The sequence below is a fragment of the Coturnix japonica genome, chromosome 1 (assembly GCF_001577835.2).
Source record: "Coturnix japonica isolate 7356 chromosome 1, Coturnix japonica 2.1, whole genome shotgun sequence".
Lineage (NCBI taxonomy): Eukaryota > Metazoa > Chordata > Aves > Galliformes > Phasianidae > Coturnix > Coturnix japonica.
The window spans coordinates 45264485-45283318 of record NC_029516.1 but is presented as its reverse complement, the minus strand read 5'-3'; the positions used below and the strand labels follow the sequence as shown (position 1 = coordinate 45283318).

General features: G+C 51.4%; 2 protein-coding genes and 1 long non-coding RNA gene across 5 annotated transcripts; 1 reads left to right on the top strand and 2 right to left on the bottom strand.

Annotated features, from left to right (window-relative positions):
* Positions 1-1633: 1633 nt before the first annotated feature.
* TOB2 (transducer of ERBB2, 2) lies at positions 1634-9458 on the bottom strand. Of its 2 annotated transcripts, none has more exons than XM_015861126.2 (2): positions 9150-9458; positions 1634-5373 (listed from the first exon to the last, which is right to left on the bottom strand). In XM_015861126.2, the coding sequence occupies exon 2, from the start codon at positions 5285-5287 to the stop codon at positions 4265-4267; it is 1023 nt and encodes a 340-aa protein (XP_015716612.1). In that variant the 5' UTR covers positions 5288-5373; positions 9150-9458; the 3' UTR covers positions 1634-4264. The 2 variants fall into 2 exon arrangements, with proteins under 2 accessions (XP_015716612.1, XP_015716619.1); XM_015861133.2 differs by lacking the exon at positions 9150-9458 and adding an exon at positions 8567-8586.
* A 2093-nt stretch (positions 9459-11551) lies between these two features.
* Positions 11552-13592, top strand: LOC116653419. Its single transcript, XR_004307215.1, has 2 exons — positions 11552-11939; positions 12711-13592. It is a non-coding gene; the product is annotated as an uncharacterized LOC116653419 (long non-coding RNA).
* Positions 13451-18788, bottom strand: PHF5A (PHD finger protein 5A). 2 transcript variants are annotated; one of them, XM_015861247.2, is made up of 4 exons: positions 18580-18788; positions 18198-18221; positions 16995-17161; positions 13451-14146 (listed from the first exon to the last, which is right to left on the bottom strand). In XM_015861247.2, exons 1-4 carry the CDS (start codon positions 18629-18631, stop codon positions 14057-14059), a joined length of 333 nt encoding a protein of 110 aa, XP_015716733.1. In that variant the 5' UTR covers positions 18632-18788; the 3' UTR covers positions 13451-14056. The 2 variants fall into 2 exon arrangements, with proteins under 2 accessions (XP_015716733.1, XP_015716742.1); XM_015861256.2 differs by lacking the exon at positions 18580-18788 and adding an exon at positions 18317-18463.
* Positions 18789-18834: the final 46 nt, after the last annotated feature.

The following is an 18834-nucleotide window of genomic DNA, read 5'->3' as shown; positions in this document are numbered from 1 at the left end:
TGATGGCGTCCAGCTATGACTGGTTCTTGGCTATGCAGCTGTACTGGACAGGCAAGGGAAGGGTCCAGTCCACACTGCACCAGGAAGCTTTACAGGTGACTGCTGTGGTCCCTAAGCGACCCAGCATAACGAGTTACTCCTGCTTTCCAGGAAAGTTGAGTGATGTTCAGCCGCTGGGGACACATGGCACCTGTGCTGTGTCCCCAGGGCAGGCAGCACTTTGTTCCCAAGCACTGCAGGGCACTGAACACCCAGACCAAGGTCAGCATGCTGCCACTGGGGTTTTCCCATCTTCCGCTTGGCCATGGGACAGGACAGTCTATGAATAGGACGACAATGAGATGCAGTGAGCGTGCTAGGTCAACAAAATCAAGTGGGAAGAAAAACACTGAGCGTCCACAGTGGCTTCCTCAGTGTTTGATGAGGAAGGTGAGGTTCTCCCAGGCCCTCCTACAGGCAAAATGTGGACATGGATTTCCTTGCAGAGGTCTCATTGCCCACACTCCCTCCATGGTGATGGGAAAACCTCCCATGTCCCTCTCAGCACGCGCTTGCCAGTCTGGAATCACTCTCGCTGTTGGCTGTGGACACATGGATTGGCTGTCACACAAATTGGCTGTCCCCAAGCAGTACAGATAGGAAGCAGCATTCACACTAGCAGGGGCTTGCAGTGTTTTTCCATGTCCTGCTTCTGGCCTAGCACAAGAGCCAGGGCATAGCGAGGCTCCTGTGCAAAGCAGTGTTTGTCCCCAGCTACACCATGGGCCCGAAGGCTCTGGGGCAGTGGGAAGTGCTCACCTGCCAGAGCAGACTTGGATTTCTCTTGCTGGGCCTGTATTTAGAACACAGGCCAGTATACAGCTGTCTTACAGTGGGCTTTCCATGCTTGCAGAAGGCAGCAGTGCCTTATGCCTTACACGCAGGGGTAAGCATGGCACTCCCTGCCCAAACTGTCTCCTCCTTAGAGTTGACTGCCTGGTGACTCAAGTAGCAAGTTTTCCTCCATAGCAACAGAGCTTCCCACAATGAGCATCTGAACGACATCCCCACACCCTCACCTTGCTGAAACCACCCCCTGGCTGCAGCAGATGAGCCCCACCTCGCTGCCACATATTGCAGCCCATTTGGGAACTGACCTGCTCAGCACCCCAGCCTGGTATGATGCTCACAGCCAACCCTCACACTCCCTGCTCGTGGAGAAGGGCAACAGCAAACACAAGGTGATGCCAAGCCGTCACCTTAATACTCGGCTTAGCTATCAGCTCTGAACTAACTGCAGGCACAGTCCCTCTGCACAAAAGGGCCTGCATCAGAGCCAGACAAAAGCAAGGTAAGGAGCAGGCAGGCACAGCTGCCCTTTCGTGTTTCCAGAAGGGCAAGAGCTGGTGCACACTTCAGATAAATGATTACAAGGGGGTTGAGATACAAAAGGGAAAAAAAAATAGCGTTGTTGCTTAGCACAGCGTGACAGTCACATGGAGTGCAGTGTGCCTGGCTCCCAGGGCTCACAAACCCAAGGGCAAAGCAACACCAGCTTCTCCAGGAAGAAATTCAGACCTGAGGGCTGTGGCTGCCCACCGCCATGAGCAGCTCCATGAGCACATCCCAGGGTACAGCAAGACACAACCAGCAGTTATTATACCATGCTTTTAATACAAACTTAAAAAAATCTGGAACAATAGAAACTGTACAGATTTAATCAACCTTTTTTTTTTTGTTGTTGTTGTTGTTTGCATGTTTTTTAACTAAATTTCTAAGACACACCAATATCCCGTCCCAAAATATTGCACAACATTCTGAATACAAAACTCTGATTGTATTCCTCCTTCGCTACACAACAAGGAAAAAAAAAAAAGAAATTAAAAGAAATAAAATGAAAAAAAAATAAAATAAAAGGAAAAAAAAAAAAGCCATCAGTCCCCCGGATCTCCCCCCTCAGAGCCCTCCTGAATCAGAATGGAGCCACCAAAGCACACACAGATCCTCCACCCGGAGCAGCACGGATCTCTTGCATCCATTCCTTCTCCACAAGGCTGTAGGGCAGGAGGAGGCTGAGAAGGGGAGAAAGGAATCTTCACTGCCTTTTTTTTTTTTTTTTTTGTATTTTTTTGTGTTGTTTGTTTGTTTTTTAAGGTTTTTTTTTTCCTGAAAAAATATTTTTTCTCTCTCCTCTTTTTAAGAAAAAATCTCAAAAAGAAAAAAATTACAGTTTTTTCTTTTTTTTTTCTTTTACGTTAGAAATATACATATATTATATAGACCTCTTGCATCTTACAAATGTAGCAAATTATTCAATACAAACAGACGTCAACGAAAAGAACACAAACCCATAAAAAATAAAAAGTTAAAAAAAGAAAAACAAAACAAAACCAAAAACCAAAGCAAAAAGTCTCTCTTCTCTCCCTAAGAAACCAGGTAAATTAGTGCAGGTTTTAAAAAATAAAACTGAAGCTGAATGCCTACATCCAAGACTAGAAAAGCCCTGAAAAGGCTGCTAAATTTCCATGGCCGCCTGAAGCTCCTGAACGCTTCTGAAGCACACTTGTTTGATAGAGCTTGGTCCCTCCCTCCCCTTGCACCACGGTTCCCAACGTGGCTCTGGGGGCAAAGTGGCATCGAAGCTTCACATGCACAGGGTTGGGGCTCCCTGCCTCTCCCCAAAGGTGCCAAAGGGGTCCGCTGTCCCACAGCAGCGACTGGCAGGTGGCACTGCCAGCACCAGGGACAGCCGGGTCCCAGGAGCGGGGCCCTGGCAGTCAGTAGTGTGCTCCCAGGGAGAGGGTGGCAGTGGTAACATCCGTAAGTAGGTTAAAAACCAAACAGAATAGGAAAAGAAAGATGCAGATGGCTCAGCTGTTCCTGAGCAGCTTGCTCCAGCCTGGAAACCCACAGGGCTGAGGCTACGGACGCCATTTTGGGAGAAGCCAAGTGAGCCAGCCCGCCGTGCCGGTCATAGCCCGAGGGCAGCAAGCAGCCTGCTGGGGGCCTGCCCCGCCAGGATGGAAATGCTCCTCAACACTGTGGCAGCAATGACCCTCCACTCCCATCCCGTTGCCTCTGCCAAGGCTCACCGGCAACAACAGGAGGGCTGATGCCTTCATCTCAGATCAAGGAGAGGGAAAAAGCACAAGCTGCGGACCACCTCACTGTACAGAGATGTCCTGAAGGAGCACATTGGTACAACAACCACAGAAGCGGGTTTCGGAGGGTGCTCCAGAGACATTGTTTCAAGAGAACTAAACCCTGAGCCAGGCAACAAAAAGCTCATTTTTCTTTTAAACTTCAAAAATTAGAGTCTCATCACTGTTTCTCTCTGCAATCTTCCATGCTCCCACCATAGCCTCCAAGGAGGCTCCTTCACACCCAGGGGTCCTCCAGCTCCACCCGGGGACTACTTACCATTGCTCAAGACAGAAGCTTCAACAACATAGCCCTTCCTTCTCCTCAAAATAATTCTGCCTCTAACTACAGAAAAAATTCCCTCTCTAAGATGAAGATAAATCCACAGCCAGCAACAAGAGCTCAAACCTAGGACCAAAGGATTACAAGTGAATGCTCAGCCCTGCAGGTAGGGTGTCCACCAGGAGGGGACAGGATCCAACAGCTCAGCACCACCTCCTCACACAGGGACAGACCCACAGCGTTCCTACGCTGCAGGGCTGCCCTCCGAGCCAACCCCAAAAGGGCACAGAACAGCCCCTTGGCTGGTGCACAAGAGGGACTGAAAGCAGTGCTGCCCTTCTACAGCTGGAGATGAGAGGTGGCAGCAGGTGCTTCTCACCAAAGACACAACTGGATGCTAGACTGGCCTCACCAGCCTGGAGCAACAACAGCAGTAGCGTGAACCTCCAGGCACATGAGATGCTCTCCTCCCACATACACAGCAGTAACAGCAAAGCAAGCCCACCTCATTCTGCCTGCCCCTCCTACAGCCAGGTGGGAGGGGAGAGGGAGCACTGTGACCCACATCTGTGCCCACTTGGGGATGGGGAAGGGGGAACACAACCCAAAAGACCAGAGACTCGTTTAAAGAGTAAAAAAGTGAGTAGGAGAAAAAGCACAGGGACTGAGTTAAAAAAAACAAGTCAGTGCTTCAGGAGCGTTGCCAGCACAGCGCAACAACACTGGGCTCTTTCTTTTTCCAAGAAGTTATATTTATAAGATTTGAATATTTTCTGTATATTTCTGTTTTTTCTCCCCGTGTGTTTTGTTGTTGTTGTTCCCCCCCTCCCTCCCGTGCCCCCAATACTCTCCTTCCCTGCGTTCAGTTGGCCAGGACGACGGGCTGGAAGGACTGGCTGGGATACTGCATGGCGTTCAGGTTGTAGCTGAGTCCTTCCACAAAGGGAGACTTCTCCAAGAAGAGGCTGTTGGTGCTGCCGCCAAAGACCTGAGCCATGTCAAAGGTGCTGCCCGTGCCAGCGTTGAACTGTGATGCCGGAGGGATGCTGCTGGCCTGGCTCTCACTGGCAACACCATCAAAGAACAGGCTGCTGGCCCCTGGTGAGCCACCACTGTAAACGAACTCCTTGGCATTGGGGGAGAGCTGCGACTGCGGGGCTTGGCTCCCAGCACCCCCGATGAAGTTCAGAGAGTGCATGGACAGGGAGAGGCCCTTGTGCTTCAGCAGGTTGGTAGTGGGCGACCTGACCATCCGTGGCTGTTGCACAGCCCCTGCACCACCACCCCCTGCTCCGGCCCCCCCACCCTTCTTCATCTTGGTGGAGCCGAATTTAGTGGCAGCAAACGTGGCAGTGGTGAAAGTGATGGGCTGGGCAGAGCGAGGGATGAAGGTGGGACTCGGTGACTGGCCAAAAGAGGGGGATGGAGAGTTGGACAGCGAGTTGTCCTGGCTGCCAATGGGGACGAATACCTGGGCATCAGGGTTGAAGCTGCTCTTGATTTCTTTGTCCAGCTCAGCAGCACTGCAGCCCTCGCTGTCATCCAGATAGAGGACCTTAACAGAGCCCTTCTCACCGATCTGGTAGGAGACCTCAAAGGGATCAATCCAGACACTCAGTTCTTCCGGCACATTGGCACGTACATCCTCCACAGTCAGCCCGCTCCGCTTGGCCGCCAGCTCCACTACTGGGTCCACCGTCTCCCCAATATGAACACAGCGGTAGCCTGAGCCCTTCAGAGGCTTCTCCGGGTACCAGTGACCCTCATATTTCTTCTTCAGCAGGCGCTCTAGCTCCTCACCAAACAGGTCCGCCCGCCTCCGAGGAAGCTTGTTGTACAGGTATGAGATGATGAAGTTAAGAGCAACTTTAATCTCCAGATGCATACTCCCTTCACAGCAAGCAAGTCAGGGCAGTGTATTAAAAGAGACAAAATGACACACACATAGACAAGATTCGGCTCCAAACAGACCTAGAAAAAAAAGAGAGAAAAGGATGGATGAAAATGAGAAAAATACAGCAGCTCTCCACCTACTGAGATAAACGGCAACACTGTTTCATTAACAGAGGCAGAACAAGCAATGATGCTCACTAGGCGTCAGCCCAGATTTCCTGGTGCTGCTGGGGAACAGCCTCCCTGGTCCTGCGCAGAAGAAGCAGGAGCGTAGCTGCTCCCTGCACACAGCTACGTGTCGTGTACCCATCTCGCTGCCAAAAGCAGGCAGGCCAACTGCCTGCTGTGGCAGAGCTATTTCAGCCAACACGCCTCACTACGCCCTGGCATCCGGTTGCTTCCAGCACAGCTCCCTGCAGCCGCCTCTCCAAGCACACGAGCACCACCTGGAAGCCTCGTGACTCTCTCGGCAGCTCTGCAGGGACCTGTCTGGAGATGGCTCTCCTTGGGAGACCAGGAGCACCATGTCCTACCGGCACAGGCAGGGGGATAAAGAACAAGGGAGGGTGTGGGAGCACCAGATGCCAGATCATGTTTACACTCCCTTGACTGGCAGGCACGTAGATATCTTATTAAGAGTACCCAGTTGAGGCTCAGTCTAGCCACAAGCCTGAAATCCCAGCTTAATTCAGATGGGGGCAGGAAATGTGTGCAGGGTCACAAGACACACACGTGCCACCAGCCTGTCCAGCACTGCTCACATCCCTCTCCCTGTGTGGAGAGGTGAGCACTGCCAGGGCCAGGTACTGAATATAAACTGGAACTGTTTGCCAGAGACTGAAGTAATCCTTTCTCCCCTCTCACCTGCCCAAGGAAGTCTTGGAAATTGAGAGAACCCACAAAAGCTCCGTGTGAAACCACACCACTCAGCTCACCCATGACACTCAGATTTAGTGTTTACCTGTGTACAAACCCCTGGTAGGTCTGCACCGTGCGTTGTCACCCACCCAGAGCAAACGCATCCCACAGATATCTGATGAGGAAGCGCACTTCCAGAAGCCTACACGCCTCTCTGCAGGCAAGCAGAAGATCCAGTTTTTAATTGGCAGCTTCATCAGAGGCTGCTCAGCCTTCAGCTACCTTCACCTTGCTCAAGAAGCCACACCATGCTACGCTGCCTTCCTAACATGGGCTGCGGGGATGCTCTCATGCAGTGCCCAGCGGTGTTTACGACCTGCGCCAATTATCTGGGGGCGGGGATGGAGCACAAAGCTCAGCTGTCAGCATTCCCCCAAAAAAGCAGGAGGCCGGCAGCAAAGCCCCACACCCAGGTTAGGAGGAACTGCCCGGACTTGTAGGCTTGAGCTGGCTGAGTGGACAAGTGGAATTAAATAAGCACATTTTAAGAAAACCCTCAACTATTTTTAAGCTTTATTACTAAGAAAACAAACAGGTAGATTTTACATTTTCTTACTGCATGAATTGGAGTTTGTTTGTAAGAGGCCATGCTTTTTACACTATTGTCTCAAAAGTTTGCTGAAATGGACAAGTTCAGGCAAGTCCTGGCCAAGGTTCCAGAACTCCCTTTGTCTGAGACACACAGGAACCAAGGTTCGAGAAATCCCTTTGTTTAAGAGATGGACAAGTCCGGGAGCTACGAAAGGGAGATAAGATGCAGATTAATGGCCCTAAAGTGGTCTTTTTGTGTGGGCCTATCTCAAGGAAGATGGCCATCTCTGAGGAATTCACATGACTCTGACCCGAGCCTTCCAGAAATGTCACGAAGGCTGGGAAGAAGAAGGATAAAAAGGGCACGGACAAACCCCGAATTTAGGTTTTCTGACACCAGATGCCTCACTACAGAAACAAGAAGGTTTTCTGTCATCAGATGCCTCTCTACGTGAACGCCTGCATGCTGAAGAAGATGCCTGCATGCTGAAGAACCTTTTAGGTTTTCTGACCTCAGATTCCTCCACCGTCGTCCTACTGCTGCCAACTGTTTCTCCTGGGCTTGCTGCTCGAGACTCTGCTCCGTGAGACCTCGCTACTCCGACCACCTGCTCTGCGCTGCACCGATCTGCTGCTTGCAGCCTGCCACTCTGCTGCTGCTCTCCTCTACTCTTTATTTTGCCCCGGACCAACACAACAACGTGCTACGGGTCGCTGCTGTATCCAGGAGGTGACTATCCCCGCTTTAACGTAATTCTTGCTCTTTTCTACCTTTTCTATCGCCCACTTTCCTGTCCCCATCACCCCAATTTTGATATTCGCTGCTCTCCCTTCCTCATCCCCTCAGTTGTCTATCATTTCTAATAAACTGGTCGGATCAACATTTGAATGTTTTTCTTCTTAATCTCACGCCAGGCATAACATATCAAAAGAACCTTGCCTCATTCCTAAATTGGAGCGAGACAGAGTTAAAGAAGGCTCAGTTTGAAGAACCAACAACAAATCCCACAGCCCAAGCCTGCCAACAGCAAGGCCAGTGCTGGAGGAATCCCCTTCAGGTTTAACTCGGTAACATGAGAAACCACAGGAATGAGACCAGGGACTGACCAAGAATGGAGGAACACCAAAGAAGAAATGAGAAAGCAGAGCTTCCAGCAGGAAGAAAGGAGGAACCATTTCCAGAAGGCAGAAGCCTCAGGGCTGAGACAGAGCCCTGTACAGAGAGATGGGCACTGGGCAGAGCCCCAGAGGAATACACTGACCTCCCAGAGAGGGCTCACAAAGCCCTGTGCTACCCCAAGGGGTGGTTCTATGAAAGCCTGCCTGCTATGAGGCCCCAGAGGAGTGGGAAATTTGAGACCCCCGCAAATTCAGTAGGAAAAAAAAAAGCGGCTACTTGGTAAATCTTCACACCCCATGTGCTAAACAGTAACCCAGACCCAACAACAGTAAGAGACACGAGGTTATGTGCAGGGAATGGAGGGTCCCCCACCCTCACCAGCCGCCTGCGGGACCCTTTTTTCTTTCACCGAGTCCCCTCTTTATGGAGGGGCGCACTCCGAACCCTCCTATGAAAGAGACGGGGGGTTAAACCCCCAAGGCTCACAGGGACACTTCACAAGGCCGAGAGCCACCGTTCCCGTCTCAGTCTGCTAACGAGGGGGGGGACCCGTTCCCGAGGACCCCTCGAGCTCCCTCCAAAACACATTCACATAGCGAAAGGCAAAGCAAAGCCCGCTGTCCAGCCGCACGGTGCCGCGCCGCCCCACCCCCCGTGCGGCTCCCCCAGGCCCGGCTGTCCCGGCGCCACGGCCGCCATTACCTCCCGGCTCCGGGCCGCCTCCCGCCGCGCGGCACTCTGGGAGCTGCAGTCCGCGCTCCCCCCCGCGCCGCCCCGCTCCCCGTGCCCCGCTTCCCCTCCGAACTCCGCGGCCCGTCATGCCCCGCGCGCCGCCCCGCCCGCCGCCCCAGCGCTGCCTCGGCCGGGCAGGCCGAAAAATTTTCCACGGCACATGCGCCGTGAGCCATCGCCCGCCCCGGAGCAACGCCCCGAAGCCGGCGACCGCCGGGCAGCCGCCCCCCTCCCTCCTTCGCCTCCTCCTCCTCCCTCTCCCTGTCAGCGAAGCGGGGAGGCGGGGGGGGCGTGTGGGGGGGGGGCAGTATGAGGCGGCCCCCCTCAGGCCGACAGACCCGATGCGGCTCCACAAGAACAGCCGGGTCTGACCTCCACCCCCGGCAGCGAAGGGCACCCCTGGCCGCCTGAGGAGGCCCTGCCGGTCCCCTCCCCCTCACAGAGCCGGCGAAGGCTTTGTTGAGCGCGGCTGGGCGCAGCCTCTCAGCCCCGTAAAGCCCAGGGACGCCGCCCGCGGCCCGCCCCGCCGGTCCGAGCCCTCCGCCCCGCTCACCGTTCTCTCAGTTCCAGGCTCTGAGGGGGCCGGGAGAGCCCGGGCGCTGCGTGCCGCTCTCCGCCCCGTCCCTCGCTTCTCTCTCTCCGTCAAGAGCTGCGCTCCCTCCGCGGGGCGGGCCCGTGGGTGGCGTCGCGGCTGTAGGGCCGAAGGTGTGGAAGGACGCCCGGAGCAATCCGTTCGAGCACAGCCGCCGCCTCAGCCCCGCCGGCCTGGAGCCGCCCGCGCCCTGGCCCCGAGTGAGCCAACTCACGGCAAACTTTCACCCTTAGCAACCCCGCGCACGGATCCGCGCTCCCGCCCCGCGTGATGCGGCCGCGGAGGGGCGGGCCGGGACTACTTCCCCTCCCCTCAGCGCCGCCCGGCGCGCTGGGCCCGCGGGGGAGGGGAACGAGCTCGATTCCTTTTGGCTTTTTGTACTTTTCGCTTTTGTTTTTTCTTTTTGCTCTTTTCCACCCCGCGCGGGGGGTCCAGCAGCACTAGGGAAGACGGGCGGGGGGCTTAGCGGGGATCAAGTGGCTGACCTGAGGAGGGGACCCCCCGCCCCGCTGCTTCACGGAGGGGCACGCGCGGCCTGGCGCTGTCTCACACACCTAGTGAATGAATTCACCCCTATGAATGAGTCCCGCGGCCCCAGGGATCTCCCCCCGGCCCGTGGCCGCCGATCTCCCGGCAGGACCCCGCGCGGGGAGCAGCCCCCGCCCCGCCGCTCGCGGACTATTTGTTCACGGTGCGCCTGTGCGCTTCCGCCGCCGCGAGTAGGGCCGGCCCGGCCACGGCGGAGGCGAGCCGCAAGGTGCGCCGACGGCAGAGTGCTAAAAATAACCGAGGCGTGTTAGCAACAGCCTCCCCATTGGCCGGCCGGGCCCGGCGGCGCGTCCGGATTGGTGCGTCGTCTCAGCCAATGAGCATAAGGGGGTGTGTGCACGGGGCGGGGCCAGGCTGGGCGCGGGTTCTGCTGGGGGTTGTAGTTCCAGCGCCGGGCCTTCGTTCTAAAGAACTCCCGAGGAACGTTCCATAGATTAGTGGCGTTTCTCTTGTAATTCTTCCTCACATCCAACCTGAACTCAGCCCTTGGAGTTCAACAGGAACTCAGCTACTAAAGAACTCCCTGACAATCCCTTGCTTGGCTGCAAACAAAGTCACACTGTCAACCAGTGATCAGGAAATTCAAACGATGTCACTATTTTTAGCATCGTGAAGAAAAAATGGCAATTACATCGCTAAAATCCTATTGTCGTTTTAATAAGGTGTTACTAAGAGGCTGTTTACACATTAGGACTCCTTAAGATATTTGCATCTTGACCACGCTGCTGTAATTACCCAGCCGTAATTCCATGTGCGTGTGGAGGAATCCTGTCCCTGTATCCGCTCCTGCATTCCCGGTGTGGTGTTACCACAAAGCACAGCCACCAAGTCACACACACACAGGACAGGAATGGCCCAGCCGCAGGGTAAGGCCTGCCAGGCTCATGGATGCTGAGGAAGGGCAGGAAGGTTGTAATCAGCATAATTAACACCGCCGTACCCTGAATCCTCTTCACATCCAAGTCACAAGACAACCTCAAGGAAATGGATTACTTTTTCCTGCTGTTGAAACAGGCAGAACATCTCCTGCTGATCTCCATAACGAGAAAGCAACATCTCCTCTGCAGGCAAGGTTTCTGAAAGCAGGATTTCACCTATGTACTGGGAAAGCTCAGAGGTAGGTTCAAGGCATCTGCCAGCCCTCAGCATTTCTTAAAGGTCATGTTTCAGGCTCAAGGGCTTTGCTGATGCCCTCAATGAGACAATTCAATGACGATTCAATGATGGGAGGTGCGTTGGAGAGCTACTGCTGAGCTCAGAGCTGAGCTGTGACACGGTGGCTGGCCTTTGGTCAGAAGGGGTGTGTAGGGAACATCCCTGTTTCACAAGGCAGCGATGCCTTGTTAGTACTGGCAACAGAGAGCAATTACCTAATAGGCCAAGAGTTCCCATGTTTCTCCTCCCCCTCTGTGTAAACATTTAAAATAAAAGGATTTTTTACTTATTACATAACATCCTTTTGATTGGGGGGGGGGGGTTGGGGGGGAAGCACTAGCTTTGCCTAGAAAAGTAATAGCTTCAGCTCCATGCACTCAGGATTTGCAGCCAGTACCATGGGGGTTCAGCCCCATGGGAAAGGCAGCATCCCTTCCAGCTGTCCTTGCTCCTCCACCTGCAACCAGGGAGACCCTGAATCACCTGCACCAGGAGGTGACGCCTCTCCAGGGCCTAACAGCACACAGCAGAACACTCCTTGTCTCATTCCCTCCTTTACCACCCCTTTTTACTATGCGCTCTGGGATGCAGTACTGACAGGAAATCTACTGGAGAAGAGTGATTGCAATGAATTTTGTTCTCTTGATCTCTTTAGGTAACAAACACTTCATTTTCCTGGTGGCCCCCACACGGGTATCACTCACTGGCAAACAGAAATCATCACCACGCAAGCAAAGGCTGAGTTTTTCTGGGCTACCCAACTGTATCCGTTACCCTTGTCTGAATAAGCAGCTCTGGGCCAATGTCCCATCCGTGCTCTGAAAGTACCAGAAAGGCAGCGGCACTGAACCGATGTGAGCAGCACAGGCATTTGGCATGCTCCCCAGAGCTCTCTGAGCAAACAAGGCAAAGGGAAAAGCGCCCGTCCCTCCCTCTCTCCACCTGCCCAGTGACTCAGAACAACTAGAAATGGCAGCTTTACTCTTGCTGCTGCCAAATGCAGACCTATACACCCAGCAGAGCGAGGGCAGCAGGAATGCCAAGGAAGTAAGTGTGCTCAGCCCTTTTTGGGGTGGGGGAAGGGATGAGGGCTCTCAGGTCTCTATAGCAACCCCTGGTTAAATGGTCAGGAACAAGGGCAGCTCCAAAATTAGATCTTCTAAGGTACCCTGCACCAGAGGCAGTAACTCTGAGAAAAAAAGAAATTCAAACTTCATTTCCCACTGGCTTCACTGAATGACATTTCTCATCTAAAAAACTTCAGGGAAAGAAAAGAAAGCAGAAAAGATAAGTACCAACCTTCTGCACTCCTTATATGATAACCCAGGCAGCCTGACTGAGAGTAACTGATAAATTCTGGTTGAAGTGATAAAGTTCCAGGTACAAAAAAAAAATCTGCATGTCATGTTCTGATTTTAAAGAAATACAGAATTTAACGCAGCTGATAACAGCTTGGACATGAGCTTCCCAGCCAGGAACAAGAGACAGCCACTTACTGAGCAGAAATACTCAAAGAGTGGGTTTGCTGGAATCAGAGAACTAGTTTGCTCTGAGTATATTAGCAAATGGCATCCACATTAGTACAAGCTAACCAGAAGCTGTGCAAGGGAACCAAGGTGCAGGGAAGAAGACGTGGATGTTCTTGAGATTGCAAAAGGCTTGGAAGAGGAAAATATAAGAGAAAAAAGAGAAAAATAGGGGGGAGGGAGGAACAGCTGGGATAGCTGTAGGACCACTCATAGCTAGAGCCAGCTACAGCAGGAGGAAATGACTTTTATGGGAAAGGAGATCACAATTTGTCTGCTTGTTTTCTCTTAGCTGAAATACCTAAATGGCTACAACGGGCAGAAGAGACGTTTAAGTCAGAGAGGAGCTAGAGGAACCAGTACGAGCTTCAGAGGAATAACTGAAATCCCAGAAGCTGCTGTATACAGAGAGTGACTACCCTAACTGCAGCACACACTGTGCTCTATGAAGACCTTAAGGACCATGAGGTACAGCCCTAATTTAACCCTCTGGGGTACACACGCAGTTATCCCTCTGCGTAAAGGCACCCATTTCCAGATCTCTGCTGAGCAAACAGACCGCTTTTAGCCTGCACTGGTATTTGACAAACAAGCAGCCCCTGGTTTTCAGCATGCATACAGCTAATAGCCTATCACACAATAGTTGGTTTCCAGTTACAGCAGGGAAGGCTTTAACTTATTCACAAGAACAGGACAGCGAGTCAAATAGCTTAGTAGGTTTTAGAAAGGGATTGGATGTTTGCATGGTGAAACAACATCCACAGCCGTTTTAGCTAGGATAAGGGTTACAAGCTCAGCGATCTTCATGCTACAGGACAAAATGATCAGCGACTGGGATCACACATGCACAAAAGCAATAGCCATTCCCTGAAGCTCCTTGCAGCAAGGTCACATGGCCATAAGCAGACACTGTCGGAAACCTGATAACCCATTGTACAGTTCTAGCTGGGCTAATCCTCTGTGTCCCCAGAAAGCTCCAAAGAGGCCAGGCACAGAATGAACCAGAGAGAAATCCTTCTGTTACACAAAACATAAAAAACCAGAGAAGCTTTATTGGTATGCATCCTACAGGAGTGGTTACAGAAAGGGCCTTGGATTAATCTGTCAAAGAAAACATGGAACAGCTGTGCTCTCCCTAGGAAAGCACCAGCCACGAATGGTGATAGCTTTTTCACAAAACAGGGCAGCGTGGAAATATACTGGAGGAAGGGATGGGGAGCAGACACACAGGACTGGCTCTCTATGCTTCTGTACCAATGTGTGGGGTGATTTCTAACAGCTAAGATACCTGGCAAGAAGGGAAGCAGAGCATTTCTCCACACCAGCAACAGCACTTGGTTTTTACTGAGCCAGTCTCCTCCTAATGCAAATGATTGCCCACCAGGATATTTTTTAGCTGTGGTAGTTACTAGTTGAGACAGCTACTAGCAAAGCTACTGAAAAAACAAGAGCCAGTCCACATTTATTCTTTCTGATGGTCAGTTCCAATCAGGTTTCAGTCCCCTCTCAGCCCCAAGTATACTACTGAATTTGTACTGCTTTAGAAAACATAGCTGGCTTTCAATAATAGTAAAGTCCAGAGATGCTCCAAGACCCTCTTGCCAACCTGACAGGAGGTATAGCTGTGAACAGATAGGATCACCTCTTCTTGAATCCATACTTTTTCCTTTCATAGAAGAGATCTGTCTTGGAACTGCCCAGGTTGACAATCTTAGGGCAACCATCTCTCTGCAAAAAGAAAAGAGAATGTGAAGTGAGAGTTGAGCAAACAGAACACTATCATCACATACACAGCTCCAAGAGGCTCATCCCAGGTCCCTCTCTCCCCACCCTGTCCTCAACACATATTTCAAACACCCGTGTAGGCAAACTACCCTCATATTCTGGTTACTATCAGCAAGAAAAAGGGTGGATGCCTTTTTAACATTACTCTAGGACACTCTCCTCACTGGGGTGAACATGGAAAACAGCTCGTATAACAGTTTAATGAAAAGGATGCTCAGTGCCTCAAGACTGGATTCTTTCTAAATTAGGATACAGAGGATTTACGAGGCTCGAAGGAATAACCTTTCCCCTCCTTAGCCCCAAAGAATCTTGTTGCTTTAGATCTCACTAAGCCATTCTTGTGTTTAGAGATCTCTCTCAGCTGTGACAGCAAAAGCGAATCTCAGATTTCCTGTAGGTTGGATTGATTACTTCAGAGACTACGTGGTCTTCTTGGGAGAGGACAGCTATTCAGAGCAGATATGTGGATTAAGACCTTGTGCCTGAATTGCAGTAGAAAGCATGCAAAATAACCAACAGCAGCAACAAAAACCAACAAAACAAATGCAAGAAGGGGAGGAGAGCCCCATTTCAGAGGCATAGCTGCAAACACAAATGGGAGACATGCACCTCTCTGCAAACCACAGAACATTTGTCAATGAGCCCCCTGAGCTCAGCATCTGCATAACTCTTGAGGGCAAAATGATGTGGCTAGCGACAGCAGCTGAGGTGCCCAACAGGCAGAGGAACACGTGTCCTTGACTGTTGCATAAGACTGAGTGGATTAGATTTAGAAAGCCTCTGGGCAGATGTCAGCCACTGCAGAAACTGCACTCAAGCTGTGCCACTAGTACTGGCTCCTGCATGGGAGAAGTGACCTGCTGGGGAGGGTCTGCATAGTAAAAGTAACAAGAAAAGAGGAAAGGGGGTAAATCACCTGCCACAACCCATCTCTAGCTACTGTCTTGTTAGTCGACTTGGAACCTCAGTAGCAGGACTCTTCCAAGCTTTGCCTCCCACAAACCAGGGCGCCTGTGACAATCTTGACAGCATTATTGCAGGGCTCTGCTTATTCTTCCACCCTCTCACAAGGAGGTAGAACATAAGCATGCTCCTGTCCCCCAAGAAAGGATGATATCTTGTAACTCAGATCTGTCCTGGATGACAAGGCAGATCTTGGATCTTACCCACAGACAGAACTGAGGTGAAATGATACCTCAGTCCCTCTCTCCAGGGAGGCACAAACCAAGGCTAATGCTAACCAGGCCCTCTACATTGTGCCTAAAAGCATCCACCTCCACCATTTAAGGATCTGATTTCTTCCTTCCTGATTCTTTTCAGTCTTCCTCTGAGGATGAAGGAAGATGAGTGCTATGACTGGAGCCTCAGGTTGGTAGAGGTTCAGGCGCAGAGCTGTGTCTGTCTGCTTTTCCTATTCTATTTAGGTCAGCACCAGCTATCATAATTGTGATGTGTACCACCTTTGGCTGTTCTTACTCTGAGCGTTCTTGCTCTTTTAGATCTGCAAATTCACATTTGCAATAGTTCCTAATATGCAAGTTTGCTGGTACACATCAATGGTCTTCTATAGAAGATTTCATCCAGCTATCAAAATACCTCAATTCTGACTTGCTATCTGCTCCTCCAGCTCTATATTCTCTATAACCCTCCCTTCCAGAGCAGCGAGCTGCTCTACATCTGAACCTACAGATGAGACTAGAGCACGAAAAATACCTATTAGGAATCAATATGAATTGGTCTATTTAACTGATAAACTGCCAAACAAGTTCTTTGGTCCCACAGACAAGACAACAAAACTACTGCTTGTCACAGCACTTCTAGATGTAGAAGGCAGTACCACCAACAGCATTTCTATCCACATATAATACTTAGATACTAAGAAAGATGGTGCTCCCGCCAGATCTACTGACTAAATTCAGACACGGGCTTGCCCTGCAAGACCTCTAGAGAAAATATGGGTGCTGCAGAAAATTAAAGCAGCAGCTCAGTCAGCTAAGTACATTCCTCTAAATCAGAGCTGTTTGTCAGCACACTCTGCTGACATCAGGGTGTGCTGGAGATGGTGTTTGCAAAGGATCCAGCCCCAAAACCACACAGCCGATACTCTCCATTGGGTCCATACTCTGACACACTGCAACCGCAAGCATCACGTTCTTGCATTTCCCTACAGTCTTTCTACTACTTCATTGGCAGTTCTTCATGACTTGCCCTCACTATGATGGATATTATTGAATACCTAGAGAGCGAGCATCTGCCTTGTCAAAGGACGAAGGACACTAAGGGCTAATTTTACTGTAACACAAAAGTAAACATGGGTGGTGATTCTGTAGGCCTTATGGTACCATATATGCCAGTGGCATGATCATACCATGTATGGTATGATCACGGACACAGTAAGAAGCTGATCCTGCCACTGCCTTTGCAACGTCTAAAGTGTCTCTGCTGCTGATAAAACTTTGGCTGAGAGATTTAGTAAGATAACAGCTGAAAGTGGTAACAAGCAGAGCGTGGAGGAAGTGAACTGTGAGTATGCATCGTAAAGCACACAAGGATCCTATGGGATACAGAATCGAGGCACTGCTCGCTACCTCAAAGTGCTCCACAAACACTGGGAACCACCGACAGAAAAAGAAACATGCAAGGAAATGAAAACCAGTGCCAGTTCTGGGAGAGGAACCCAAGCATCCAATGTCCTAACATTAATATCACTTGCTCTAAGTCCCTTTAAAGATAAGCATAGCTATTAAACAAAGACATAAGCAATTCTACAGGAGACTGGATGACAACGTACATCTTTTTCCTGGATGGTGCACTCCTTGCAGTAGTAGGCATCAGACACCCCTGGGCCCCCGCAGATGACGCAGCGCCCTTGGTACGAGCCGTAGTTACACTCATCACATATGCGCACCAGGGTGCAGGGCCGCACGTACGAGTCACAGATCACACATTTGCCATCACCTGCAAGTACAGCAGTCTTTGGTTACAGAACGTCCTTTTCTCCACCCCACATAAAAGAGGAAAAGTCTGCTGGACAAAGAACTTGCCTGTATGCTCAAAGACAACGCAGTTAGACTGCAGAACTTTAGCTTACAGGCACAAGGTGCAACTTTATATTTACACAGACTTCAGAGGAACGAGGGCCAACAGCCAGCCATATCCAAGGCCAAAAAAAGGGCAAACCGGCATAAATTGCCACTTCACAGAGTTGCTCTTGCTTTCTCACAAGGGACTGAGAGAAATACAAGTGCTCTTATCATACAGGCAAACAGCCATCAGATGCCATGGACAGTCTCTGCTCTGCGGGCCCCGATCCAAAACTCTGACCTCCAGATGAAAGGCTTCAGATCTTATTACCAGTTCCCAAGGTATTTAATCCTGACTCTCACAAACAGCTCATTTAACCTGCTCTTCAATCTCAGTCCCAACTGCCCTCAGCTACTACCACTGGGAATCCATTTAACTTCTGTGTACTTCTGAAAACAGTTCAGTTGCTTCAGACTGTGCTTCTCCTCACTTCGCTTGTTTTTAACATTTTTTGGAGCCTAGAAATAGCTGGCTTACTTGTACTGAGCTCCTGCAAGGATCTAATGACCAATTGTGCTTATTCTTTTCTGCTATAGGTGAGCACGAGCACAGAATTATAGGGGTTGGAAGGGATCTCCAGGAATCAAGTCCAACACTTTGGCCAAAGCAGGTTCCTTGCAGTAGGTTGCATAGATATTTGTTTTTGCATATTCATCTGCTGTAGCACTTTTTTCCATCCATTTCCCATTCTAACAGATGCTGAAGGGAAGCTGTGCGGTCTTTTTCTCGCACTTGCTCCATACACTCAGGCCAACACACAGGTCACTCCTCCCAGCCCAAGCTGCAGTTACCTGCTATTTCTATTTGGTTGTGACCCCAAGTCAGCAGCAGAGCAAAAAGAGAAACCGAGCTGCAGGCACTTACCACAGAGTTGGGTTCTCAAACAACTACACGCAGAAGATGTACTTACATTTCTCACAAAGCCTTCCAATTGCTGTAAGGGGAAAAAGAATGCGAAAAAACACATATTACTTGAGGCTACATTTAGAACGCAAATACAAGCGACGCCTGTCCTCAGGGCACACCCACCCGGCCCACAGTCCCTCCGCACGGTGTCCGGCCAACGGCTCCCACCGGCCATAAGGAAACCCGCACTCAGCGCCGCATCGCGATCCCCAACCACATCCCTGCGGCCTCGGGGAGCGCCACGAACCCCGAGCTCAGAGGGCCGAGGGAAGAACGAGGAGCTGCGCGAGGGGCCTGACGGGCACCTAACGGGCACCTAACGGGCTCGAACTGCCGCCCGAGCCCACCGTCAAGGTGCGGAGGGCCACGACCGCGCCGGTACTCACCGACGCCCGCCTGCTTGCGGCAGAAGATGAGATCCGGATGGTGCTTGGCCATGGCGCCGGCGACACTTCTCGGTGCTCTGCCGCCGTGTCCCGGTCCTGTCAGGGGTGTGGAGAGCGTCCGACAAAGCGGCGCTCCGGGAGGGGACACCGACCCGTAACCGAGCTCCGCATGGTGCTTCAAACCCAATCCGCCTCGCTGCTCCCTTCAACGCGGGGAACGCCCGTACCCCCGCCATGGGAACGCCGCTCTCTCCT

Coding starts and splice junctions, on each gene's coding strand:
- TOB2 (XM_015861126.2), bottom strand. CDS start 5,287: ATGCATCTGGAGATTAAAGTTGCTCTTAACTTCATCATCTCATACCTG.
- PHF5A (XM_015861247.2), bottom strand. CDS start 18,631: ATGGCCAAGCACCATCCGGATCTCATCTTCTGCCGCAAGCAGGCGGGC. Junction 18,222..18,579: donor CCGCAAGCAGGCGGGCGTCG/GTGAGTACCGGC, acceptor TTCCCCTTACAG/CAATTGGAAGGCTTTGTGAG. Junction 14,147..16,994: donor GCACCATCCAGGAAAAAGAT/GTACGTTGTCAT, acceptor TTCTTTTTGCAG/AGAGATGGTTGCCCTAAGAT.